General features: G+C 41.9%; 1 protein-coding gene and 1 long non-coding RNA gene across 7 annotated transcripts; both read left to right on the top strand.

The window, feature by feature from the left end:
* Positions 1 to 12: 12 nt before the first annotated feature.
* On the top strand, positions 13 to 2,382 carry c25h4orf33 (chromosome 25 C4orf33 homolog). Of its 2 annotated transcripts, none has more exons than XM_048996622.1 (6): positions 13 to 152; positions 784 to 964; positions 1,171 to 1,231; positions 1,425 to 1,476; positions 1,559 to 1,758; positions 2,051 to 2,382. In XM_048996622.1, the coding sequence occupies exons 2-6, from the start codon at positions 784 to 786 to the stop codon at positions 2,145 to 2,147; spliced, it is 591 nt and encodes a 196-aa protein (XP_048852579.1). In that variant the 5' UTR covers positions 13 to 152; the 3' UTR covers positions 2,148 to 2,382. The 2 variants fall into 2 exon arrangements, with proteins under 2 accessions (XP_048852579.1, XP_048852578.1); XM_048996621.1 differs by having other exon boundaries at positions 16 to 327.
* Positions 2,383 to 5,377: 2,995 nt separating this feature from the next.
* Positions 5,378 to 27,128, top strand: LOC125720758 (uncharacterized). 5 transcript variants are annotated; one of them, XR_007385561.1, is made up of 8 exons: positions 5,378 to 5,661; positions 6,897 to 7,067; positions 11,238 to 11,598; positions 11,972 to 12,036; positions 22,133 to 22,255; positions 23,767 to 25,263; positions 25,599 to 25,683; positions 25,877 to 27,128. It is a non-coding gene; the product is annotated as an uncharacterized LOC125720758 (long non-coding RNA). The 5 variants fall into 5 exon arrangements; XR_007385560.1 differs by lacking the exons at positions 11,238 to 11,598; positions 11,972 to 12,036 and having other exon boundaries at positions 5,380 to 5,661; XR_007385562.1 differs by lacking the exons at positions 6,897 to 7,067; positions 11,238 to 11,598; positions 11,972 to 12,036 and having other exon boundaries at positions 5,382 to 5,661; positions 23,767 to 23,919; positions 25,136 to 25,263.

The following is a 27,128-nucleotide window of genomic DNA, read 5'->3' on the forward strand; positions in this document are numbered from 1 at the left end:
AAAAGTAATTTCACTTCCTCTTCTACTTTAGTTCTACTGAACATACCGTGACTTTACAGTGTTAATTTATATTAGTCCATTATTTGATTACATATATTTTAGAATATCATTGCACTGCACTTGACGGTGTTTGTTTTGTCTCAGATGCGGCGGTATGTTTCCGTACTTGCGCAAGGCTCCTAATTGTTTTATTTCTATGGGTGGGAAGTTGGCAGTCATGTCGCAGTGTGTGTTATCAGATGGTACGGTTTTATAACATCGTACTGTTTCATAGTTCATTTGTATCAGTCTTTCCTTCTGACTGCATAGCTCCCCATCTGCCTTATAGTAAGTATCATATGTAGAATTATTATTAAAACGGTGTGACACAAACGGAAGTCATGCCATTTGACTTTCAATTGCCAAGATATGCGTATACAATCGATATATATGGCTTATACTTGTGCTTTGCCTCGTTTTCATGTTTAATATAATTTTGATGGAATATGTTCCAAAACAACTTTACATTCTACTATATTCCTGTAATTTGTTGAAATTGTAAACACCGCGAGTGTCAAAAGGCCTTATTCCAGGTAAAGTTAATAATATCGCAGGGGATTTTGACAGTTGTCCAATGTGTCTAAATAGAAAATGCCATGTTTTGTTAACACTGGGATGAAATATGCTACTAGCAGAATTTGAGAGTTACCTTGCGGCGTTATGGGGGCTTATCATACCTACCAGCTGGCTTGAGAGATAAGTAATGAAATGCAAAAATCGAGGTCAATCTCGATATTTCTCTAGATGAACTTCACCATCGATCAGACTTGGGACAGCTTACCCGTGAACCACGACCCTGTGAACATTAAGTTTTCGCCGGGAGATTGTGGACTTTTAATGGAAGTATCCGCCCCCTTTTTCAATGATCCAGCATCTCCACCAGGGGGTGCTGGTCAGCCATTTCCTGGCCTTTGGGACTATGAAGGTGCGTTTGCGTCATTCCAGAGCTGAACTATAAATACCATATTTTGCATTTAATTTTCTGAATAATTTGCATATAAATATACTTTACTATTAAACAAAAAATAATTAAGGAATAAGTGCGTGTGCATAATATAAAACAAGGCTGAAATCAATAATTGGGTTCCCTTAATGTCTATTCTGCCAGTATATTTTCTTACTTTGTTTTAGTTGTCGAGTCCTTCTTCTTGAATAGCAGCACAGAAAAATATCTGGAGGTGGAACTTTGCCCGTGAGTGTTTACATGTTTGTCAGCTTCCTTAAAGTGCTGGTGCATTATTAACAAGCTCGTTTTTAAAAGAATCTAATAACAAATTAAAAGGTACCAAAAATATCTTTCTGTATCATTCACAACATGAGATGACCTGTAGGTATAACATGATGGGTGTGTATGATAATCAGCTGCATATTTACTTATTTTGCAGGCATGGACAGCATTTAATTTTATTACTTTCTGGGAGAGGACATGCATTCCAGGTTGGTTAAAGTACAACTGTTTGCTCCTGCATCCCACGTTGCTCTTAAGGTGCCTGATAAATGTTGTTTTTATCTTCTTAAGCAAGGGTTGCCTTTGTCATTCCACGCCTCCATAAATGGGAATAGGTGGGAGGGGCAAGCTCAACTTCCGTGGAGGTATTTTCCACCAGGAGTGAATAAAATGAATTCCTATGCAATCCACGGTTCTGGAGAAGCGCGGACCTATGAAGCCCTTTATCCCATACCAAGGGATGAAATTGAGGCAGGTCAAAAACCCAACTTGTAAGTATGCAGATCTTTAGATATGTGCGTCTTACAGCAGCGTCTTCACAGAGCAAGCTCACCTGCATAACACTATATTGTTTTCTTTATTATGTGAATTTATTTTAGTGGGGGGTCAAATGGTATTTCTGTCTTGAAATATATCTGATGGAGCATGAAGGACCGACACCGGCGATCATGTTAAATCTAGTATTAAGCTGTACCAACAAATCACCTAAACCAGTGTGACCTATCAGCCGCGAGTCAGTGTGACTTTAGATATTAAAATATGGCATAATTTCTCTCCCATCAGTCATCGTCTGGAATACTTCCAAGATTTCCGCCTTCAAGAAATCATGGGAGATGGGTGGGTGCAACCCGAATCCGACCTTTGGACAACGGCTATATGATCATTGGCACTGTGAGGGATCAATGGAAAATAACCATTTTTTTAAGTGCGCAGTAGTTGTTCTAAAATTATAATCATGTAATAAATAACGTAATGAATATTAACTCATCAGAACTGTTCAGTCTGGTCTAGGTTTACCTAAAATAAAAATTAGCATTTTTAAGAAGAGATTTATTAAAGGACAGTACATTTGAAGATGTATGATTAAAGCTTTTATTAAATGCATTCCAAATGTATTATGGAGAAGTAATATCTTTTGTCTCCATCCATCCATCCATCCATCCATCCATCTTCTACCCACATATCCTGTTCTAGGCAGGAGTAGATTTTGGACGCTGAGGTGCATACCTCTCAAAATCAAAACACAGATTAGCCTGTGCAGCAAAGACAACATGCTTATTAATATTTCATTTATTACAAAGCAACAAAAACTGGTTTACTGTTAAATTTTTGCGATACACATTGACTAGTTCGCCAGTCTATTTTTTGGTTCATCAGTATGGACGGTAAGCTCTCTGTAAATTAGGGTAGCCTGAAGTCAAAGGAGGACCACTGCTCTTGTTTAATTAGCGATTTTACAATGCGGTTTGGCATCATACTGCTTCTCAGATGAAAGCCCCCACCCACAAGAGACCAGATATTAGCATGTCGTTTTGGTTTGTCTCCAAACATCGTAAAAAAAGTAGCTTATGAGTCTGACTGATGTGGGATCAGCGCTGGCCCTTTGTTTATCATTATATTGAATTTAAGTCTTAAGTGTATAAGAATATTTTGGTGCAGAATGTGATAACTATAGTCATCGTGAATGTATGTTTAAGTGCTTCTTAAAGTTTTTGCATAACATCGCGTATGTAAATGAGAACCAGTTCTATATTCTGCCAAAGTATAAAGAAATAATTTACATTTGCCATAGTCCTGCCCTCAGTAAAGGTTTCCCATCCACACTGAATACATAAGCCTCTCCTCGGTTTAACAATATCCTTTGTGACACTTCTGTAAATCCCTTCGGTAAAGTAAGATAAAACAATTTCCGCAGTGAGTCAAAAGAGGCATCACTCTGATTCATCCTCAGCTTCTTTCGCTAGTTCCATAGTCTGACACCGATTATTAGAACTTGAGATGTTTACATTTATGCTGTCCCTTCATCCTGCTTCGTTTGCGGCAGTGATGTCACAGGTATTTAAGGTGATGGCTGACTGGATTTTTGTCTTTTTGCGAGGACCCAGAACATTAATTTGCTGTACATTAAGTTCATGTGGTTCAGGAACAATCAGAGGAGCCTTTAACTACTGTCAGATATTTGGTAATTGTGTCTCGGAGATTAAGCACATATTCAGGAACTAAGATGTATGTAATGATCTGCCTGCAACATCAGGCAAAATGACAGACCCTCAGTCTACAGTAGCATCCAGAGTCCCTTCAAATGGAAATTAATCAATATATTTTTGTCTACTTATACATTAATGGGTATCTGCTGAGTTTTCTAAGTGAATAATTCATTAGTTAGGAAAGAAAACCCTATAAAATCTCTGTGTTCAAACATGTATTCAAAAGTGGGCATAAACCTCTGTTTTCTTTCAGCGTGAACCTTCCTCTGGACTCCTCAATATTTTTATTAATCAGTGATTTACTTCGACGGTTAAGCTCACTGTCCTGTGGAAATCCATGTATTTATTCTCTTCCCTCAGCAGCTGGAAATCCTTGTACAGAGACACACATGATCGATTTTCTTGTACCAAGCACCCATTTCCACTTACTGTTGTAATCCCTTATTGAGCCCTATCGTTTTTAATTGGTCCTTAACGTTTGAAATCAGACAGTGATTAGACCCAGAGAACTCTCTGCGAAAGCTCCTCATTATCACTTCTGCTCCATCTACTCCTTTTGAACAAGGCCAGATGGATTACAATTCACCTGATTTCAGTCTTTCCTTTGTCTAAAGTAATGTTATCATTGCACTACGTCTTAGAAGTGCCAGAAATCAGGCTCTTCTTGTGGCATTCGATGCTAAGGGGCACTCAGGCCATGTCGCCGTGTAATTTCTGGGCGTGAATCTGAGCCAATGCACAGATGTAAGTATTTTTAAACATTCAAGCAAAGTTAGATGTTGCCGAGTACTGGGGGCTCTTCAGACTGTCACATTCATTACTGCCTTTCTTCTTCTAAAAAAAGTCAAAAGTCTTTTCAAAGTTCATTAGGGAAAAAAAAACAGAAGTAACTTTCTTCTTGAAAGTTTGACGAATGATTGACAAAACAGAAAAGTTGAACTTTGTAGACAGAAATATTAAAGTGAATCAAAACATGAGGAGAAGCCTTATGTTCCAAAAGTACTAAGTGTATTTTTAGCCCATAAAGTTTGTCACCGTGGGCGTTTCCTGACCTCGCGTCAGCCTTTGTTTCATAAACATTCACCTGCACTCAATTTTCCGAATTTTATTGATTCGTCCCAATTTTTGTCAGTTTAAAGGGATGGTTTTAATACTTGACCAGCGCTTACGGCGGCTCGTCGACGAAAATAGACCAAACAGAAGCTGATCGGCATCTAGCATCTAATGTTCTTTTGAAAGGCGAAGGTCAAAACAATGTAACGATGAAACTGTTATGTTAATTCCGTCGCCCTTTCAAATTAATATATAAATAAAGCCGCCCAAAACACTCTGTTCCCGCTGTTTATCAGATGTGTTTTCTGGCTCCTGAATGCTGTCCTCTGTATAACTTTGAAATATATTTAGGTGCTGACACATCGACACCCACTGGGCTGTGGTGGACTGCCCTGTTATCAGGCTTTGTGGTCCTTCCATGAAGGTCTTAGTTCAAGGTCCAGTCGTGGAAGACAGAAGTGTCTGGCTGACTACCTTCTAAATGCACAGCTAACTCGTGGATGATGCACCTCTATCCATTTCTTCAGGAGAGACTCTCCTTTGATCATCGTATCTTAGCTACCCCCCCCGGCCCCACTCTTTTTTTTTTTCTTCCTTCTTTTTTGGGAGTCTCTGGCCGAATGCATCTCGCCTGCGGCTCTCTTCAGTCATTATTGCCTTTCACCACCTGTGGCCTGGTCCCGTCGATGGATGACTGTTCAAAAAGAGGTGACTGCGCTTGGATAAATTGGCATAGGCTAGCGTGCAGACACACGCGCGGTAGCACCTTCTTCAGCCCCTGAAATGTCTCCCAGCATTCCCTGCTCCAGTCGATAAGATTGTTCTGTCCTGGAGCCGCCTTCCAATTTGGCAGCTTGTGTAATGGAGCTGGGATTCTATAGAAAAAAAAGTAACAATAGCTATCTGTTCACAGGCTATGACAATCCTTCAGAGCCCCCATCTCCAGATCTGTCGATCCTCATTAGACTAACCACATGGTTGTTACTTCCTTTAAAATGTAGCGGGGAGAGGAGAGAGAATGAGCATAACTGACACAGTTAACAGAGAGTCACTGACCAGCTAGCTGCCTCCCATGGTCTCCAGATCGTGGTAAAAGCCCAAAGGATTTTGTGAGTGTCCAGTGGAACTACGGCGGTAAGCTTGACATTCATTCCCTTCCTTTTACCTCAAATGATTTAAGAAGCTTTACAAAATAAGTTGGTGTATTTTGTGGTGGGTTAGAATTGCATTCACACACAAGATGTGTAGGTGGAGGATTCTATACACGTTTTATGGGTCTGTAATCCAAAAGCTACTAACAGATTTCGCTGCAACACCTTTTACTCATTTTAATTATATTGCTGCAGAAAGGGAAGGTTCGTACTGGTTAGAATAGGATGTGTACAGGACAATTAGAGCCTAGGCTGAATGTCCGTCCATCACAAGACACACACCCTTAGTGGGGGACAATTCAGTGGCACTGGAGCAGACACTGCAGTGTACTCAAATAACTTATATGGGGGGCGGCGGGGGGATGTCGGCATCAAACCATAATTTGTACAGCAGAGACAAATCAGACAACACTACTCATCTATATTTAGGCCTACAGTCGCCCTGCCACATTCCAGTTTGGCATTTCACAATTCTGGTTATTCGCAAGTTGCCTGTGAACAATTTAACAGGAATATTTTTGGAGTTTGCTGAAAGATCGCAGAAACTCGCGGATGACACGCAAAGCCATTAACATTTAAACAATACTGAACATATAATAATAGATAAGTATTAGCGTTGTTTAATATTTGTTAGCATAAGTGGATACTATATCATTAATATTGAAAGTTATTCTTGGTTAAATAGTAGCAGAACTGAAGGCCTTCGCTTGGCCAGGACGTGCAGTTGTCTCTGGAACCAGCCTTGCTGTAGAATCTCGCACTTATTGCAGTAAGCTTTCAACTCGTCAGTGCTGTTCATTTTGCATTTTTGTAAACGACATTTTATTCTGTTCTCCAGAAATAACACCCAACATACATAGTTAAACAACAAAACCCCAGAAATGAATGACAGCAGACAGTGTAGAGCTAACAGCTTCAGCCTACATCATGGGTCAGTGGCATGAACATTGCACATGTCCTGTGCTGGCACTTTGCACTTTAGCATTAGCCCTTCATCGGTAGATGTTTATATGTAGATGTTTATAGGTAGATGTACTGACAAGTGCACCTGATCTTATGTGTTCGTCAGATACATATGATGAACCATAAAGGTAGCAAAATGCAGGTTTTCTAACATCTTTATCAGATATGTGTGTCTTACACTTTTCCCAGATTGATACAGTTATCCCTCGATCCAAATGTACTACAGCAGACCCCAATCTGATCTTGCGCGTCCAGGTTAGTCCAGAGTCTGACCTGCCTGACCCCAAATCGACATTGAATTGGAAAGCTGAAAATACTACAAAGAAGCTTGATTGAAATATCTGACAGCTGAACGCTAGTCTGCCAACACCTGCCCTCACCATTAATCCAGCAACGCATGGAACTCTCAAACAGCAACATCTATGGGTAACTATTACACATCTCCTCTTCCAGTCACTGACGGACAAACATAGAAGATGCATTTAATCGAGTAATTTAGGCCATCATTTGAAAGAATATTAACTTATAACCAGTCTTAAAGCAGTTTATTATTAATAAAAATAATTCTGACAGGTTTGCTCAGTTTGCATTTTCTGAAATGCAGAGACGTTTGTTTGTAACACAGCATGTAAAACACACACAAGCACCAGAAGATCTGCCAGCTAAATTCTCAAAGTAATCGAAAACACAAACTACCTACAGTAGCTGCCTTTAAGAATGCTTGATTAAATCCCAGGTATAGTTAACCTAAAGTCACCCCATAACGCCACGTCCTTCATCCAGTTTCATCAAGCAGCTGTAGATTGCACACTTAAATCTTATAATGATGACCAAAGTGATGGATTCATGGAGAGGGAGAGAGAGAGAAGGAGAGAGAGAGAGAGACCCCTGAATATGTTTGAGTGCAGCCGGTTCACTGCTGCAGTAAAAACTAAGGACATTTTATAAATAACTATTCTGCTTTGCTGAGTTTCAAAACTTAAAACTAACAAAATGTATTATTAATAATAATAACAATAATGTTAATAATAATCATTATTATTATTATTATTATTATTATTATTATTATTATTATTATTAACAAGAACAAATATTTCTAATGGTATTGTATCATTTTTAAGCAGTTTTTTAAAAGAATGCCAAGATTTTTCTTCAAAAGACAAATAAAACACAACACACACACACACACACCTACACACACACATACCTACACCTACACACACACATACCTACACCTACACACCTACACACAGACACACCTACACACACACACACCTACACACAGACACACGTATACACCTACACACACACGTATACACACACACACCTACAGTACACACACACGCACACATTTTTAAAATATAATTTACTGTTCATACTACATTGCTTATTTACAGTGCCTCCCTCAAGGGTACAACAGCAGGGATCGCTCATGGAATAAGGATTTTGTCGCACTCTCTGTGCCCGTAATGTCCTGCCGCCAGCATGAAAGCGTCACTAATGGCTTTTCATTTTGCATAATTTTTCAAGTTGTGAAGCGAGTGGGAAGCAAAAAACATCCAATAAAACGAGATAAAAAAAAAAGAAAAAAAAAAAGAAGCACTTTTAACAGCAAACTGAGAAGACATAAAAGCCCCCCCCCTTTATGAAAACGTAAGAAGGACCAACCTTGATCTAGTGACTGTGTCTTCGTTAAAAAAACGGGGGGAGAGTATAAAGTAGCAATTTGTAATTCGCTCTTTGTCAGGCTCAGACTCGTTTACTGAGGGAAGAAAGGCAATTATCATCGCCGACAGTAATGCCAGGTTGTCACGTTAAGAGACGAAGCCAAAAGAACACACTGTGTTTGACTTAACGCGAGGCGACCAATGAGCTTCGCTGTTTCGCTACGAAAACAGCCTAACGATCTACGCTCTGCTGCAGATGATCGTCTGAAGATATAAATAAAGAAATCATCAATCCGGTGTTTTTGATTTTAACAAGCTATACCCTCCATTGATTTACTCACTAACCCTATCTGGCAAACTGAAACTAATGTTCAGAACCCATTTGCATTTTAAGGAATTATGCAAAATGATTAATGGCCGGAGATTTGATCCGTGCTAATAGTTAAAAGCTGCGTGTAGTTAACAAACTACCATTTAATAATCTAGAAAATGCACACAACAGAGACGAGGTTGCTGAGGAGGTCACTATAACCTATAGGCCCGGGCTATGTAAATCATGGTAATCAAGGGCGGAGTCCTGCTGATTTTCCAACCTTCCTTTACTTGTGAATCAGGTGTGAAGCTTCCTAGCCAATCAGAATCAGTAATTATTAAACTAACTACCTGGGAGAACTGAAAACAAGGCCTGGATTTGTAATCAAGGTCCGGATTTGAATATCCCAGCTATAGGCTATAATTCATATTTGTTTTAAGCTGTTGTATTCGTTTGTGTATTTACTATAACATTTCGTTTGGTTTTTTTTTTTTTTAAATTGGGTGATGTATAGATTAACACTTCCTTCATCGCTCAAATACCTAGAGCTTTCCATTCTTGAAGAAGATCCCAGTAAGCTACTACTACAAGTAAGGTCTACTTCCTACTACTTAAGAAGGACTTAAGCTGTGCGATAGCCCTACTACTTCTCGTAATTTATATAACGAAAGGCGTTACGTTAACCACCCACTGACTGCACTTCTGAACATTTTGCCCCAATTATTTAGACCCCAGTTTCTTTGCTTCTTAGAGATTTACTCGTATTTTTGGGCTTGAGTGCTCGCCATGTGAATTTTATTTGTTAAAGGCAAAGTTTTACCACTCTGATCCCTCCACGGGGACCGCCTGGATAATGCCGAAAGCCGGATTATCGATAATCTTCTGTATTTGGTGCCTGGAGAGTAGTGAACATATTACAGTCTGAACCATTTAGCCCCACAGGTGCTCCGTAAAGCCTCCTAATGCAGGTAATAATTTATTTATAAAAACAATAAGATGTGCATTTACGCGGGATATTGGGTTCTGTAACGTGCTTCTCACTGCGTAACTTGTAACAAAAGATGCAGCTGTGCTTCACTGGGCTGGAATGAGACGCTGCCTTGCGATACACCAGCAAGCAAGCAGATTTTTCTGTAGTTCCTCTAGTTTTCTGCAGTTAAGCCGAGGGGCGGCCATTCATATGGTGCTGCCGCTCTCATAACTCGGCTTTCCCGCTGTAAACAGCACGATTAACGAGCCTGGCAGACCACACTCTACCCCACGGGGGTGTTGCGCCGGAATATTTAATGGAAATAGTCTGTCCTGTGCCGGAATGAGGGAGGCATATCCTCCACACAATACAGAGTGTACACACAAGAGATAATGAGCGCAATTCAACCCTCAGAGGTTCCAAAAATACTGAACACCTGATGGCATATTTGGTGATAGGCTACAAAGCAGGACGACTGCAAAAGATCACTAATGAACTTCCCTCTGAAACAGAGGCAGGTTTTAATTGAAGATGGAAGCTCGTGGGAGTTTTACTTATACAAAAATGTTCTGAGGGCAGAAGGAACAATGATTGGTTCAGAGAGACAACCAATCAGATTGTAGAGGAGGTGGGTCCAAGCAACTAGAGGAGGCGGGATCAAGATATCTGATTGGTTGGTCCCAATTAAACACATTAAAAGAAAAGGAATTAGGCCTAAAGCTAGTGGAATCTCCCCCAAGGAGACAAAGACATAAGGAAGATATAAATTACAAGTATCATACATGTTTAGTGCCTGCAACTCAATATGGCTAATTAGCCTATAAAATGTGAAAGATCTATTTATTGAAGTTATGAGAGGTTATGGAAATGGACAAGGCAGTTAATAAAATATTAATTACATAATTAGGATTAAATAAATATAAAATGCTGCATAATTAAACTGCTTGTAATATAATTTTTAGTTACACATTTCCATCCATCCATCTGCCAAACTGCTTATCCTACTGGGTCGCGGGGGATCCAGAGCCTATCCCGGAAGCAATGGGCACGAAGCAGGGAACAACCCAGGATGGGGGGGGCAGTCCATCGCAGGGCACACTCACACACCATTCACTCACACATACACTCCTACGGGCAATTTAGCAAAGTCCAATTAGCCTCAGCATGTCTTTGGACTGTGGGGGGAAACCGGAGTACCCGGAGGAAACCCCACGACGACATGGGGAGAACATGCAAACTCCACACACATGTGACCCAGGCAGAGACTCGAACCCGGGTCCCAGAGGTGTGAGGCAACAGTGCTAACCACTGCACCACCATGCCGCCCCTAGTTACACATTTCTGATCGTTTAAACTGCAAATTAAAATATATCCATGCATCCATCCATCCATATTTCAACCATTTAATCTTTTCAGGGTTGTGGGAGCAGGTCCTGCAGCCTGTCCCAAACAGCATAGGGCATCCAAGGCTGGATGGGAACAAGATTACGTTCCTAGGCAAATATTTTCACTTTTTTTTTTCCTTTTATTTATAGCTTAAACACAAAACATTGCCTATACACCATAGTAGATGCAGCATTTAATAGACTTATCAGTTATAATCATTTAAATATTTGTTCCTTAATGTAATTATTATAACCCATTAGTCCGCAAAAAAGCACTGCTTGGAACTCCCATCATGTGAGAAGGTTTTCTCCGACGGTGGAATGAGCTGCTGAACCACATCATCAGATTCCCTCTGCACCTTCAAGACACGCCCCACCCGTTCCAGGAACTCCTCTACCAGGAACTCCTCTACCAGGAACTCCTCTACCAGCCCAGCGCCTCTTTACATTCCCTGAATGCGCTTATGGTTGCACTTCTGCTCCTTGAATAGACTCATTCGGTTCTTCCTTTGTTAGAGGTTGTTGTGTAGGTCCTGCTCCAATCTTGCTTATACTTTTCCCTCGGCGTTCACTGGAAGCTCAGTCTAGCCGCAGTTACACCTAGTCGACCCCTTTACAGCAGGTATGTTTATAACGTACTTGTACATCACTTTGGACAAAAATGTCTGCTGAATGTCAATAATTATTAAGAATAACTCTTAAAATTTTTCTGAGTAGCTTCATTGTCTTTCAATTCACCGTCTGCGAGCTCTTAGTTGATGTGGTTGTTCCTTCTTAGCTCAGTCCAGGAAGATGAAAAGAGGCGAGAAGTGTTTTTGCAGAAAATTAAATGTGTCAGTTACTCTTATCGTGCCTGAGATGTAATTTCCTACCCTCACTCAAGGTTTATGGCAAACGCATACATTGTATCAGTGAGTTGCTTATTAATTCCTTTTGCCAGGATGTAAATTTTAAAACGTCGTGTCTTCAAAAATGTCACATGCATTTGTTTATAGAAAATTGGTACGATGCTGGATACGTAGACTGTAAGCTCACGTGTGACCTGAGCCAGGAGACGCAGGTAAGCGATAGATGGCACCAAATATAAATTGCAGGGTTTCCATCTTTGGTCAGCTGGCTGGAGCGGGATTTTCAATTCGAGACAAGTCTGCGGGCACATTTACATGTATGTAACAGTTTTATTACTTTGTAAATAGTCTGTAGGGTTTGCAAACAACCCCAAGGTTTTGATGTCGCTAATTTTAGGTCTATAATGGAATAATATAGATTTGCCTTAAGATTTCCTGCGTGAGTCTGAAAGCATCAGTGTCACAGCAGATGTGCGAAAGCTGGCAACCCTGAAATTGTCGTTTTGAAACGTCAGTCCAACCCATAAAACCTTATTTAAAAAATCTGTTTAAAACGCAAGCTTCTTTCTGACAGGCAAATCATTGTTTCTGAACCCATTACTCTGGAGGTGATCTGTAAGTCCCGTTAACCTGCTCCAGTCGGCCTGGGAGCCACGGAGGGAGGGGGCTGGTGTTGTGTCACGAGTTCTTAAGATTGTTTGATAATTCGCAATTAAAAGTGTTTATTATTTCATTAGAAGCCCACTTGGCTACGTCCTGTTGCAGTAATGAACCGTCTCCAACCATCTGGAAAGCCATTAATAAACAGCGGACGGACGCTGCCGGGCACGGCGGTCACGCCGGCTGAGTGCGCGCTCCCGGGCGCTGACGCGGACTGGAAGCAGTGGGAGTTTTTTAAGGTCGTTTAATCCTTCCCCTTATATTAGCTCTGCCTGGCGGTATAATTATGCATGCCAAAGGAGCTGAGGATGAGAAAAGGGGGAAAGGGGGTGGGGGGGAGACAGCTGATAACAGCTTAATGCAATCTCAGCGAGCGAAAATGGAGGTAATATATCACCTGCCACAGTTAATAAAATATTGTATCTGCCCACGTTAGTCAGAAAAAAGGGCTAACTGATATTTCATATAAATGTACTTGCAGACAGGTGCGCCGTGCCCGCTGCGCGATCCCGCGAGCCGCTCCGCATCGTCTCCCCCCGCCCCCGTTCGGCTCTTCTCGCTCCTTCGGTTACTTATTAATATTTCACACGGAAAGCACAGGGGTGGCTCTTTGTGATTTGTTTAATCTTATCTGAGAGAGGATCTCATTTTCATTTTATTTGCGGAGGGTGGATGTTCCTCTCTCTTCCGATTTCCCCTCTGCCGCCGTCAGGAGGATATTACCTCCGCCTCAGGCCCCCGTTGTCTTTCCAGTTATTATAAAAACGGTGAGTTTTCACCTGCTTCTCGCCAAAGCTGAGACATGCTTGATTAAATGGACTGTAAATACACCTTTGCTGGTAATGAGCAGATGCTACGGAAAAAAATAAATTATGACCGCGTATATTTTTATTTACTTTTACATTATTTTGACCACAACCTTGCACCGGATTAGCTGCTGGAAGGCGGATGGATGTACATTCGTTTTCCGTACCGTTGGAAATGGCTGTTATTTCTTGGCTCTATTACCTTTCAGCTTATTTCTTTATATATGGAATGTACACTAAAGCGCAATACATGATACATACCGTTTAGTCGTTTACTATTCGTTTCCTTTTCTTTGCAAATGCACCACCCACTTTTAACAGTTGATAATTACTCATGATGATCCATTGAGCAGTAACAAAGATTGGTCCAACCCCCCACCCCCACCCCCCCAAAACGCCACTGCACGTATGATCCTGCCTCTCTTACCATGCTTTAGAAATGTCTCTGTGGATAAATCAAATCAGAATCAGCTGGTATCTTTTCACATGTAGGTATGAATCTCCTGCTGAGAGCCAAACCCTATAATGGCCATTTTATTTGGTCGTCACTGAACCAAATGGCCAAGAAGATGGTCCCTGAAATGCAATAAGCGGAATATTTATTTTCTTCTGACTTTGTGGAGCTACTAGTCAGAAAGCGTGGGAGTCAGTTGGTGTACAATGATGCCATCCTTCCTCCCCAACAACCCAACTATCTTGACTAGTGAGAACAAGGCTGAATCAGTGCAAACAGAGTAGGATTTTTAATGATTACAGTAGCAATGTGGTGAAACTTTTGTTGAAAGCCATGGTAACGCTCTAGTTAAGGCCATGTTTTAGTAATTCATTACACATCCATAATGCATTATGATACATTCATAATGCATTATAATGCATTCATAAAGAATTATAAACATGGCTATAAATATTTATCAAATGCTTTATGAAGTTCACACTATAGATACCTTCATAATGCAGTACAAAGCATCCTTAATTCTGAGGAGATACCGACCCTCATAATGCATTATGAAGGTATCTATAGTGCATTATAGATGAGAGCTTCATAAAGCATTCATAATGCATAATAAACATGAATATAATGTGCTATGCCTTTTGATAAATATGTTTAAAATTCTTTATGAATGCATTATTTGTTATGAATGTGTTTATAAATTACTAAAGACATACTGTAGCCTTAAGTACAGTGTGACCAAAGTCATGGCTCTCAAAGCAAGAAGCTGAATAACTCCTGGATGTGTTTGTTTTCCTTGTGCTGTTATATATGCTATGAAAAAATCTCAGTCTCCCTGTCTGAATTTCTTTGTGCTCCGATATTCGATTCCAAACTTTACGTTCGACCAGATCTGATATAAAATGATACTTAATTTTTCTTACAAGAACAATGTGTGAAAACACCCAAGGCGCTTATTCAGTAAGTAGTTATGTCATATTTAACATCAAAGGTTACAGATAGTCTTTATATAGTTAGTGATTTAGTCATATACTGTACCATTCAGGTCCATTTCTCAGTGATATCGGTGACGGTCATGGATTTGCAAGCACAAACTTCTCGTCTTGAACCTTGCCATGGCGTCTTAAGAGAGGAGCTCCGGACCTTGACCGGGAGACGATGTTCTTTTCCGGTCATTCTTAGACCTGCCTTGTCATGTGACGCAATTGCATTTCAGTTTCAAACACAAGCAGATGAGCCGATCTGTCCAACTCTCTGCTATGCACCAGAATTCACAATCACTTCAGTTGTTTATGCAGTGGCAATGTGCCCATCAGTGTAGGTAGGCACATACCAGCCTGGTGAATCGTTCGGTGGGCTAAGTCTCTGCGCCCATGATCAGATGGTTGCTGGTTTGAGTCCCAGCCTCAGCAGAATGGTCACATGTCCGTGGGCCCTTGAGCGAGACCCTTGATCCCCAGCTCCAGGGGGGCTGCATGTTGGCTGACCCTGGGCTGTGACCCCCAAGCCATGGAGAGCAAGATGGGGTTGAAGAGAAGCATTCCAATATACATATACTTGTGCAAATCAAATAAAGAATTTGTTTATTTTATCAATATTTTGTAAAAATGTAACATATAAATTACAAGTGAGAGTAATCTGGCCAATGAGTGAGCTCCCTCCATCAGATTGCGTCTCTTAATCCCCTCCCCCATCCCGCATCATTTCCAGGATAATCTGGCCAATGAGTGAGCTCCCTCCATCAGATTGCGTCTCTTAATCCCCTCACCCATCCCTCATCATTCCTGTCTTCTACCGATATCTCCACAAACCATCGAGTTCACATTCTGACATTCACGACTCTCATCTCAGCAGCAGTAAACAAGGTGAGTCAGTTCCTGTTGTGCAGTAGGAAAGGGACACATGAAAGTGGTCAGGTTCAGACATCCCAGGGACTTGGAATCATGGAACTAGGTTCCAGAACTTTGGTAAGTCAGACATAACAGGCCCGAGGTTAAACAAAAAATACAACTTTTGGCCATGGAACTCTGTTCCAGAATGATTGGGAACACAGAGAATTCATGTCCTAATTAGCAGACAGTGGTTGATTTGCTGTCTGAAGTCATGCATCTCTGTTCTGTCAAGAGGCTGCTGATGGTGGAGTCACACCAAACCTGGTGTTTTCTGCTCCGGTGACACTTCCTGGATGACTTAAGATGCCTTGGGAAGTTGGCCACCCCAGGGAGGTCTCGCTTGTGTCTGAAAGCGTTGCTCTGACGGAATTTCTTTCGATTTGTGGTGTGACTGCCTTTATAACATGTATGCTAACAGATTTACACCGGCTCAAGTCATGCATGTTTGTTTAACACAGTGTTCAAACTGTACGCTCTAATTATCCCTTCAGTTTGGCTGGGTTAACTAGATGGTCGCAACTGTTTTCCAACTAGAAATTGCATGTTTGGTTGCCATGCACACCAACAAGTGACAGAACAAAAGCATCATCATTTGGCATATTTTTGTCTAAGATTCCACCCGGATTCACCTACAAAAATCCAAATTCAGTGTAAAAAAATACTGAAATCCTAAAGAAAAAATATTAATGTTAATGTATATAAACAGCAAAATAGTGTTTCTTAGTCTTTAACTGTAAATAAATGACTTGAGTATCTGCCAAGTCTGTAGACAGCATCTCAAAGAAGTTGAAAATGCAAAATAGCTAAAATATGTACATATGATAAGAGTATGGGCTAAATTCAACGATAAATAGATTATTGTTTGTTTTTTTTTTATGATTGACAGTAAATATCCATAAAAATCACAAAACTGCCCGCAGCAAATAAAAATGTGACAGCATATATATGGCCAAACTTTCTAAAGATAGATATTTGCTTCATATTCGTATTGCTGACCATATCGGGTCAAGTTAAGGAATATTGTTAATATGTGGGAAGTTGGGTAAAATTTGGTCCAATAGTTCATTTTAAAACCTAAACCAATCAGAATCATCCAATGGCTACATGAATACCACTGTTACTCAGACGTCCAGGGGTGGCATTTACAGTATATATCACCATACAAGTGCATATACCATCTGGTGCTCTGGTTCTCAGACATGCATTTAGGTGAATTGGTGTCGTTTAACTACTCATTGCTTGTGTGTGTGTGTGTGTGTGTGCGCGTTTGCGCTCATGCCCAATGTGCATATGAGTAAAACTTCGGCACCAGAAACTAGCTGAGGAGAATCACTACCAAAAAGAGTTTTATTAAATATAAGTGTTTTGTACATCTGAATTATTTTTAAACAACCACCGATGAGATTTAGTTCATTAGTCTAGAATCTGAAGAAGAAAAATTTACATTTCAAGTAAACATTTAGGATTCAAGCTACTGTAAGGCTGGGGAACTTTCTTTGGTCAAGCAAAAGACGGCGTTTCTTCAGGATTAAAAAAAAAAAAGTAGCCCGATTGCGTCTTGCGTGTAAAGCAAACCTTGCGATGAATAATCGGCAGCACCATGCGCGCTCATATTTAAATGTGGCCACAGCACCTTGACATTAGCTATAGAGAAAAAGAGACTGAATTCCCAGAGATGATATTCAAGTTTGAGGTCTTGCGCTTGAAAGTGTTACGAGCTGTTATGATTGTCGATGCATGAGAATCATTGGTTTGTTGTGGAACATAATTCACTAGGACTTCACGTTTAATTCTCTGGCTTTGCAGTGGAAAAATAGCTTTAATTACTCTCATCATACCAGTGCTTTATTGGCTAATTTTGAGAAGCCTTGAATCCTAAGTAATCCATGATAGGGTGATCTATAAAACTCCTGACTGAAACAACAATGAAATAACACAATTGTACTAGAATTACAGTTATGCACTATACAAAATCATCCATGTAACCAATATTACACTACAACTATCGCGTAGAATGGAATGGTATATTAAATTGATAAATAACATCCATTCATTCATCGATTTTTTTTTTATTTTTTATTTTTTTTATTTTTTGTTTTTTTTCCCTGTTCCGTACAGGTAGGGTTTCCATATTAGATGAGAGGAAAAGGGGATGGTTCTGGGGTTCAGAATGTTAACGAGTTTTCATTCACTGACTAATCAGGAAGCTTCTCTCTTGAATATTAATGAGGTTTCGCACGGTGAGCCTGGGACTGCCCAGGAATCAGGGAGTGAGGCGGGGAGACCCTGCATCTGAGGGTACATATATACAGACAGAGAGTCACACTACATGGGCTATTTAGGGACCTAGTTTGCTAACTGTACAGCTTTGGTTCAGCAGAAGGAAACCTGTAGAAGCACAGTGAAGACGCCACAGACAGAGCTGGGAGGCCTGTTTTACGGACATCATAGGAAGTGAGAGAATTCACAAAGCTGCTTCGGGCTGGAGATAATGACAGCCGGAAACGGCGGTTCGTATCGGCTGTCTGCTTTCAAAGCCGCCAGCTTCCAACAAAACCCGCGTGAGGTGGAGATGGGCAGAGGGACCTCGTTTAATCGAAGGTGTGGGGCTACTGGAACAGGCAGGGATGAGATCAACACGGCAGGCCTGGGGAATAGAGCGTTCACATTGTGAGGGATGAGAGACATATAAAGGCATACACTCATGGTGATCCACAAAGCAGGCAACAGATGGATTGAATCAACGCAACATGCTTGGTCACATGACTCGCCCCCCCCCCACCCCCTGCAGGCGATCGCACACCAACATTCTCCCCTGCCCTTCCCTCAACAATACAAATGCAGCTTTAGACTTATCTGTAACGCTCATATCAGAACATACCACGGCAGACACAGAATGACTCTTACTCTCTTTTTAATCCACGACACGTTTGCCGCAGAACAGTTTCATAATCATGGGTGACGTCTTGCAGCGCTAGGGAGGAGGCAGGAAGCCATTGACCGCTCGCGGGACGACGACTTCTTCGAGCTCTTGACGTGAGCCACACTCGTCGCTGGCGAGCGAGATAAAGGCCCGCGCTCGTCTGCTGGAGCGTCCTAAGACGGCACAGAGCCGACCCGTGAATAAGACACGTCCCGCAGCTACTGGCTGCGAGACGCTTTTCAGCAGCTGGGCCTGATGTTCAGACCGCTTCATTGTGCGACGTTCGCCAGCTATGCCTGAAATTTTACATTTTAATGGCCCGATTTTGCGTGCTAACCATGCATTTGCTTCATACATATGGATGGGCTCCACCTCGCAGTGCCAGCGCTGGGACTCTGATTGCTTCCACGGCCCTGTGAGTGCAGCCTCTATGCCCTCCTTGTTTTCTGTGTCGGTTTCCTTTCGCAGTCCATGTAAGACACGCGGTTTCGCCGGACTGCTGTCCCTAGCGTCTTATTACCGTTGTTTCTGGCCGCATATGCTCCGTGAAGTCCTGAACTTCCTGTAATTTCCAGTGATCCAGCGTGCAGTGAGCGGTGATGGGAAATGAATAGATATTAAATGTAAATCGGTCTGCTTGGGCCACTTGGCTTAGAATGAACGATCGATCTGAACGTCTCAGGCCGTGCAACTCAGACGACGCTGACAGGCGTAACGCGCAGGACATGGAGTGAAGGTACGGTATAATTAGCACTGACAAGAACAAGAATTGGCAACGACATGTAAAATTACTGTCTACCACTGTATTGAAAAACCAGTTTTCATCAGATGTGTAGTCGGCATCAGTCATTTTCGCATTTCACGACTGCCAAACATCATTAACCATCATTATTGAAGGAAATTTTCATCTGCCTGGTAAGAATTGGCCTTAATTGCAAGGCTTTTTTTGTCATCAGGAGCCAGGCATAGTGTAGTGATGCAATTTGGCTGTAATTCTGTCCTTATGCAAACATTTCCTAATGTATTAATTATAGATTTATAGTGTTTGTCTAGTAAGAGGAATTTAAAAAATAAAGCACAGTATATTCGCTGTGGTTCTTGAATCGTGCACAGAATGATTCTGCTTCAGTTGTAAAAGATCTTTGCTTTATTTGAGAAACGGCAATGACCTTTTAATTTGCAAATAATATCATTGTACTGGAGGGTTAACTTAATATCAAAATATGCATGCTGCTGCATCCACAGCACACAGTAGTAGATGAGAAATCCAGTACAAAAATTAACTTTCACATAAATACAGTGACCGAGACGTTAACTTGATTCAATATTTATGAACCTTTTTCTTATATTTTGACTGGAACTCTGTCCAAAAGAACAGGAACAGATTTAAACTATGACTTTCTTGGTTATTAATATTACCTTTGTAATGAATATGTTATGTAGCCTAGGATTTAATGACGGTGTTCAAAGAAACTACTTTTACACTCTGGTGTTTTATTCTGAGGTTATGTGTCGAAACCGGATTCCAGATGACACTGGAAGGAAATGTCCACAGCTTTGTACTGATGATCAATATATCCTGCCTTTTGATCAAATATGATGAGAGGGCTAAATGGGTTACATTTTTTATGTTGGTTACTGGGAAAAGGAGCTCAGAGTCAGACTTTTTGTCAAGAACGAGCCCAAGGAATTACAGCCAGTAAGACTGCATGACCAGAGGCAGGCGTCTTATTTCTAGGGGCCCCATTCATAGTCAGTTTGGGGCCCCTCAACTTCTCAGGCCTCACTCACAAAATAGATAAATAATAGAATCAGCAGATTGTAGCTAGCTAGCTGATTAGCTAAACATGATGCTTCAGTATCTCCAAATTAAAGAGTGTATATAATATTTAGTGTAGTCGCCGTTTGCAGCCAGCAGAGGGCCAAACCCCAGGGGTCCCATGTAAATGCATGAATTAGGGTGTAAGTGCTGCCACTGTGCGTGTTATGCCAGAGTGGTTCTGGTTAAATAAGTGGACCTGTTACTTGAATGGATGGAGGTTTGACTCACTAGGAAGACCCTTGCTAGTCAGTCCTTCCGCAGGGTGGGTAGCGTAAACTGTGTCAACCAAGTGCCCAGCTGCTAACCTTGCAAAGTTCTAGGATAGAATCTTCTGGTTTACTAAATAAAAATAAAGCTATAAAACTGTAGAATGCGAAACCCCTGCAAATACTGCAATCTACAATAAAACAGTGATGTCCTTCTCTGTGGTTTAGTGCTCAGGAATCATCAAAGAAAATAAAAAGCTATACCTCAGGGTGTAAATCCCTCGGGATGCTACGTTATTAAGCTGAATGAGATGCCCTGCTTATTTCTGCCAAAACTACAAACAAGCAAACAAACATCTCATTAAGATGCATAATATTAAAGAAATTGCTTTTTTTCTAGATTGTTCCGCATGCTGCAAAAGGAAAATCACAGTCATTTAATTATATTAGCGCTCACCAGACAAAATTAAAGTATTTAAAATTTAAATGCTTGTTTCTGGAACAGCTCCACACATGACTGAGAATGTTACGTGGAAATAAAGTATTCATTTATTTGTAATGCTTAACATCGGAATTCATTAAATATTTTTTTTTCTGAATTTCAACAGATTTCAACACAATATGGATTGACTCAGTTTGGTAAAACTGTTAATCAGATGTCTTATTTTTCTAGTCCAGCCTGAATATATTCTGTAAAAAAAAAATGTCATGTAATGTGAGATAATAGTAGGACTAATGGAATGAACCTGCCTCAGGTTAGTGACACTAAGGTGGATAGTGGATGGACAGTGATGCCTGTAGCAGTTGTATATTCACCAGAGGGCAGTGTTTCACGGGGCAGAAACCCAAGTCTAACACTGAAATACACATACAATAGTGTCGGGTCTGTTTCAGGGTTTGAGGATCTGTCTGTCTGTCTGTCATCATTTCATAATGGTATGAATATTCAGTTTAGTTAAACAAACAAACAAAGAAATCGCTATGGCTGGCAAGTGGAAATTAAATTGTTTCTGAAATCAAAATTTTTGCTGACCTGCATTTTTTTTTTTGCAGTCATATTGTCAGAGTTTTGCATTTCATCCTCTTTGTAGCGTCTTCTCATCCTAATATGTGCGAAAAAGTTGCACTCTGCATATCTAACCCATCCGAAGGGATCAGCCTGTCAACACAATACAACCAAATACGAACGTGAGTAACTTTAGCCCTTAATGAGTCAGGCCTTCAGCGCAAAGACACCAAATACCGCAGCGGTGTCTGACAGACAGGATGATTCTGACTGTTGTCTGGCATCAGAGTTTTTGGCCGTCATAATACGCGACTCAATACGAAGTATCAGCTTCTCTACTCGGGTTTGCCAGAAACAACCAGCTTGGACACCGGGAGGTTCATGACGTCTGGTGAACTCCAAGTCGTTGTGCTCCACAGCGATAATCTTATATTGATGGTCAGGGATGGTTTTTTGAGAAGTGTGGGCTTATGATCTGGGGCGAGTGCGTTTCGAAAATACCTCTGAATCTTCACCATTAAAAAACCATGAATTCTGCCCAGTTCTAGATGACTCTACAGGAGAATGCTGAACCATCTCTGAGGCGCGAGCGAAGCGTAGCTGAGCCTGCAGGAGGACGATGAAGAGAAGCGTGACCCACATCAGCCCTGATCAAATGCCAGCCAGTTAGTACTGCAACACGCTTATGCACGCACTTAAACCCACGACCGCCAATGCATTAAACCAGTTTATTAAACCAATAATATCACCCCCGTGATATTTTAACCATAATCTCTTTATTAATACAATGAACGAATTTTACTTGTAAATGCAAACTGGAACGTTTTAATGGTTTTCATGTCTCAGCAAACAATAATAAAATGAAATAATAAAAATAATAAAAGAAATCTATATATATATACACGTGTGTGTGTGTGTGTGTGTGTGTGTGTGTGTGTGTAGACACACATACATGCTTGTTCCCCATCCCAAACAACGTGGTAGGACACACACTCCGAATAGCAACATCGTCTCATCTAGTCTCTTTGTTTTTCCCTCATTTGTTGAGCAGAATGTAAAACCTAAACAAGCCTTATATGTACAACCCAGTGCTAGTGAGACCCCCCCCCACCACCCAGCCAAACCTCAGCACCCAATCTCACTTTGTCTAGGACAGTATAATACTGGCAGCACTGTGGGTTTGCTAAGTCAGCGCAGCCCCCTAAGAAAGCCCCCAAGTCAGCTGTCTCTAAGTACCACCCCTCTAATGTATAATGTATAAACATATAGCCACAAAGCATGCATTCCAATATATAATGATCACACACTAGACACATTATGCATGGTTGTGGTTGTCCTGAAGTTGCCAAGGATGCTTTATGCGTATAAAAAGACTAATAGTTTAATCCAGGGTTCCCCAGTTCCGGTCCTGGGGGGAGGGGGGGGGCAGTTTGCAACACACTTTCCCTGCTCAGACACACCTGCTAAATCTGTAAATTAGCTGATTAAGATGCATTTCAGCAGGGAGATCTGCTAACTGTTTGCAGACTGGCTTTCTAGGACCGGACTTGAGGAATCGTGGCCTAGTCCATCTCTATATGAATTTCACAGTAGACGATGGAAAGATGACTAAGAAAATATATTTAGTGTCTATCTGAAATGAATAAATTGTGAATAATCTTGGCAACATAATGGTTTGTCAGAAGCATGTGATTTTACACCTTTTTTTTTTAAGTATACTGACGTTTTAGCTTCAGTTAAGCTCGTTAAGCATCAGAGGACAGCCCACTGAGGTGTGAAACTTGATTATCAGTCTCTCCCCCCCCCCCCCCCCATTCCCTGACACCTGTCCATTTCCGCTCTGATCCGGAGTCAAAGCCTAGGGTCACCCTATAATCACCTTACAATAATATGTTACCATGAGACGCTAGCGGAAATAGCACTAGCTTGAGTAAATTTGCATTACGAATCCATTCCGTTTAGCTGTCCTATCATACTTTTTTTAAGTAGGAGGATTGACATTTTCAGGTTCTGAGCTATCAGGAATGCATCAGCACATGAGCGGAACTACCGATACTTAATAATGTACAGAATGTGCCCTTTATTCCTTAAGATACTCCATCTGTATTGATCTTGCATTTTAGCCAATCACATGGTGGTGATGCAGCCAGCTGCGTTTTGTCCCACTGGTAAGCAGGTCCATCTCAGCACGCATGCAACCCGGCTACAGTTTGCATGCTTTACACTTGAAAACCACCGGTTCACGCTTCGGCTCAGTACTTGGAAGCAGGTAGAGAGGCTCCAACGTAGACTGTCCAGGCAGCCTTCAAACCAGAAGACCGCTTGCGAGGTGAGTGCGTTGCCCAAGCAGCCCGTGTTCAGTCCTCCGTCTCCAGATTCAAAACATAAGTAAATATTAGAATTGCTCAGACTTTAGTTGCAGTTACCGGGATGCCGCCTGACGGCATAGAGCCGTATAGCTTCAGGTCTTCGAATATGGAGCGACGTGAGGTGGAAGTTAAGAGACTAACCCAGGGATAAACTCCTAGTTAATTGTTGGCCTTTCTCGCCTTGTCACCACCGTCTCTATTCATCAGGGACCGCCCACACTTCTTCCCCTCCTCCCCCATCACCCCCTTACGCATCCCGTCTTCAGTCACACACACGCCTGCCAGTCGGCTTTCCTCTGTACCCAGGAAGCAGGGGGGTCTGACTGGCAGCACAAAGTCTCGTCTCTGGCAGCCCCCCAGCATGGCACCCCTGCTTCGGGACGGTTCTAAGGCCTTGCTCTCCCGCTCGACTCGCGTGGGCACGCTGCCTCCTGACAGCTTCCGCTTTCATACGCATATGTGAAGGGGGAACAATAACGGAGCCGCCAAAGGAGCAGGAAGGGAGCGTTACAAAAAGGGAAGAAAAAAAAAAACAAAATCTTCCGTTAAAATGACAAACACCTGAGAAAAAGGAGAGCGAATCTCATCTTTTCTTCATGTACCAGATTGTAGATGAGAAAAAAAATAATAAAAATAAACCCACCCAGTTCTCCTCGACTGAATGAAGATAGCGAGCGTTTAGCCTCATCGCAGGAACTCGCCGGGACGAGACGAGAGGCGAGAGAACATGACAGAGATGTCGGTTCTGCGGCAGCGAAATGGATGCTGGGAAATTAGCGGTCACTGCAGTTTGAGTCGCATTGATCTGTGGGGGGAAGCAACAGACCCACTGCAGTCCCACTCAAAGTTCTGCCATAAAAAGTCCAATAACACATTCCTGACATTTACTAATCCAGTCTAGCTGCTATAAAGCAAAAAAAAAAAAGTGTGAATCCTCATTTAAATTTCCAATAGGGAAGGGGAAAAAAAATCTCTAATGAACTAATGATCCTTCAGCCCTTCCTGCGGATTCCCCCGAGACCTCACACGACTCATCATTATCACCGCAATACGAATAGTGCAGCTGTAGTAGCATTAGCATACAATTAAACTCGCATCCTCGTCAGTTGTTACTCCTCGGAAATGTTTGCGGCCGCCTTTGTGCTACTTTTCCGCATGTTATTGTTTGTTTTTCAGTCTCATCGCGGATTCTTGCAGCTACGCCTGGTGTAGGCAGGGATCCTGACAAGCCAGAAGCCAGCTCACAGGTGCGGCGTGAGAACTTAAGGCCACAAAACCCAACGATTGACTCATCCTGAATGGAGGTAATTGGGCCTGACGCTTTATCGCTGGCATGTTTTCTTTCTCCGACGGAGAATAAAGGAGATTTTACCCAGAGAGCCTAGATTGGACTCTGCCTTGGCGGCTGGATTTTTAAACACTAATGGTGCCCTGGCACACAAATAACCTGAGATACAATTATACAGTACTCACTATTCTGCCTTTTTTTAATATTGGGGCTGTTTGCTGATGTAATATAATTTGGTAAAGCGCTGGAGCTGATCCAAGGCAGAGATGGGACGTTCTGGAAGTGTGAGCGTCCCAACCTCAGAAGAATCAGACCTCTGCAAATAAAACTGTTTACACTGTATAATTCCAGCGTCGCCAAACGTCACAGAGCCAGAGTGCGGGTCCGTGGTCATGGCTGATTTATGGCGATTTAAAAAGGTCCGGCCCGCTTTGCTGTAAGTCTATTACCTGTCGGATGTATCAGCGAAGGTCTCTAACCAGAAATGGAGAAGCTAATTTAAAACAAAGGGAGCGTTTCAGCCTGGTAACTAGGCTGCCTCCTGGAGAAATTACAAGGCGTACTGCTGCTTCGTGGGGAGGGGGGAGAACACAGTGCCCCCTTACATGCTTTCATGTCCCCTCATTTAGGTGCACAAACGAAACCCCCCCTGACCCCCATCACTCAGCTGCTCGCATATATGATCAAGGCTGCAGGAAGTAAGACCTCTTCAGTAGGCTGTCGGCCATGGACTCCTTCCTGGACAAGAACCCAACCCATATGAAACAGAAACTAGGTTGTGTGTGTGTGTGTGTATGTATGTGTGTGTATGTATAGATAGATATGTTGTTAATCATTCCATCCAACCATCCATCAATCCTTGACATTACATTGTTCTTATTCATTACTCAGTTTTTACCCTACAGTCAGTTTATATACTTAAGTACATTTATTTATATTCTGTCCTTCTGTGTGTGTGTGTCTCTGCGTGTCTATATATACACACACACACATACATATTTAAGACACATGTAGTTGTATATTTATTGTATTCACTGTATTTTTGCCTTGTATCGTCATACGCCTTTTGAACCACGTAAAATTCCTTGTGCATGTTTGTTCTTGGCCAAACAAATCTTCATTCTATCCCATGATCCATCTATACATTCCATTTTCTAACCGCTTATCCTGCCCAGGGTCGCAGGCATATATGGTTAAACTTTAGGTGAAATATCAACTTTCCACCTTCGTATGACATTCATATGTGAAATCTGGAGGAAATATGTTGACAGGTAGCGCACAGGTATAAAAATTAAAGCTGAGGTGCAGCTGTCATGTCACCCAGGATGAGTCCGTGGAAATATTTCACTGCAGGCGCCATCACTGCATCAGACATGGCTGACTGCGGCATCGTGTATTTCGCTGTGATGTGCACGTATGACGAGAAGAACGCTCACAGCTACCGACTCGCCACACGTCAATAAATCTAATATCGCTTTGGATCTGTGGGAGGACGACGTGCTTTATTTTATTTTTTTTTCACGCTCTGAAGGAACAGTCTGCAGCGCAGTTGTACGTTCAGTGCCATAGCAACAAACCGTCGTGTCTGCTCCCGAAAACGATGCGCGCGGTGGGCGGAATTCCCCGGGTGGTGCCGCACTCCTAGGTGCGTTTTCCGCGACGAGAATGAGTGGGAGTTTGTAGCTACGGGTGGCTAGTGATGACAAGCGTTGGGGAAGGAGGTGGAAACGGGCCAGCGCCAGCAGTCTGGACTGTAGCGGTGCGGTCTGGCCTGCTTGGAGGACTCCGTGCCGCGTGGAGATCAGGTGATCAGGGTCCCACTGCGCGCCATCTGTTCCGTGAGCCATCCCGTCTCCGAGGCCGGCGTTGGGCCCCCCCAGA

The sequence above is a fragment of the Brienomyrus brachyistius genome, chromosome 25, assembly GCF_023856365.1.
Source record: "Brienomyrus brachyistius isolate T26 chromosome 25, BBRACH_0.4, whole genome shotgun sequence".
NCBI lineage: Eukaryota > Metazoa > Chordata > Actinopteri > Osteoglossiformes > Mormyridae > Brienomyrus > Brienomyrus brachyistius.

What these genes read in the sequence shown, in the direction of transcription:
- c25h4orf33 (XM_048996622.1), top strand. Translation starts at nt 784, where the DNA reads ATGAACTTCACCATCGATCAGACTTGGGACAGCTTACCCGTGAACCAC. An exon ending in TGGCCTTTGGGACTATGAAG is followed by an intron (nt 965 to 1,170) that starts GTGCGTTTGCGT and finishes ACTTTGTTTTAG; the next exon opens with TTGTCGAGTCCTTCTTCTTG. An exon ending in CTGGAGGTGGAACTTTGCCC is followed by an intron (nt 1,232 to 1,424) that starts GTGAGTGTTTAC and finishes CTTATTTTGCAG; the next exon opens with GCATGGACAGCATTTAATTT.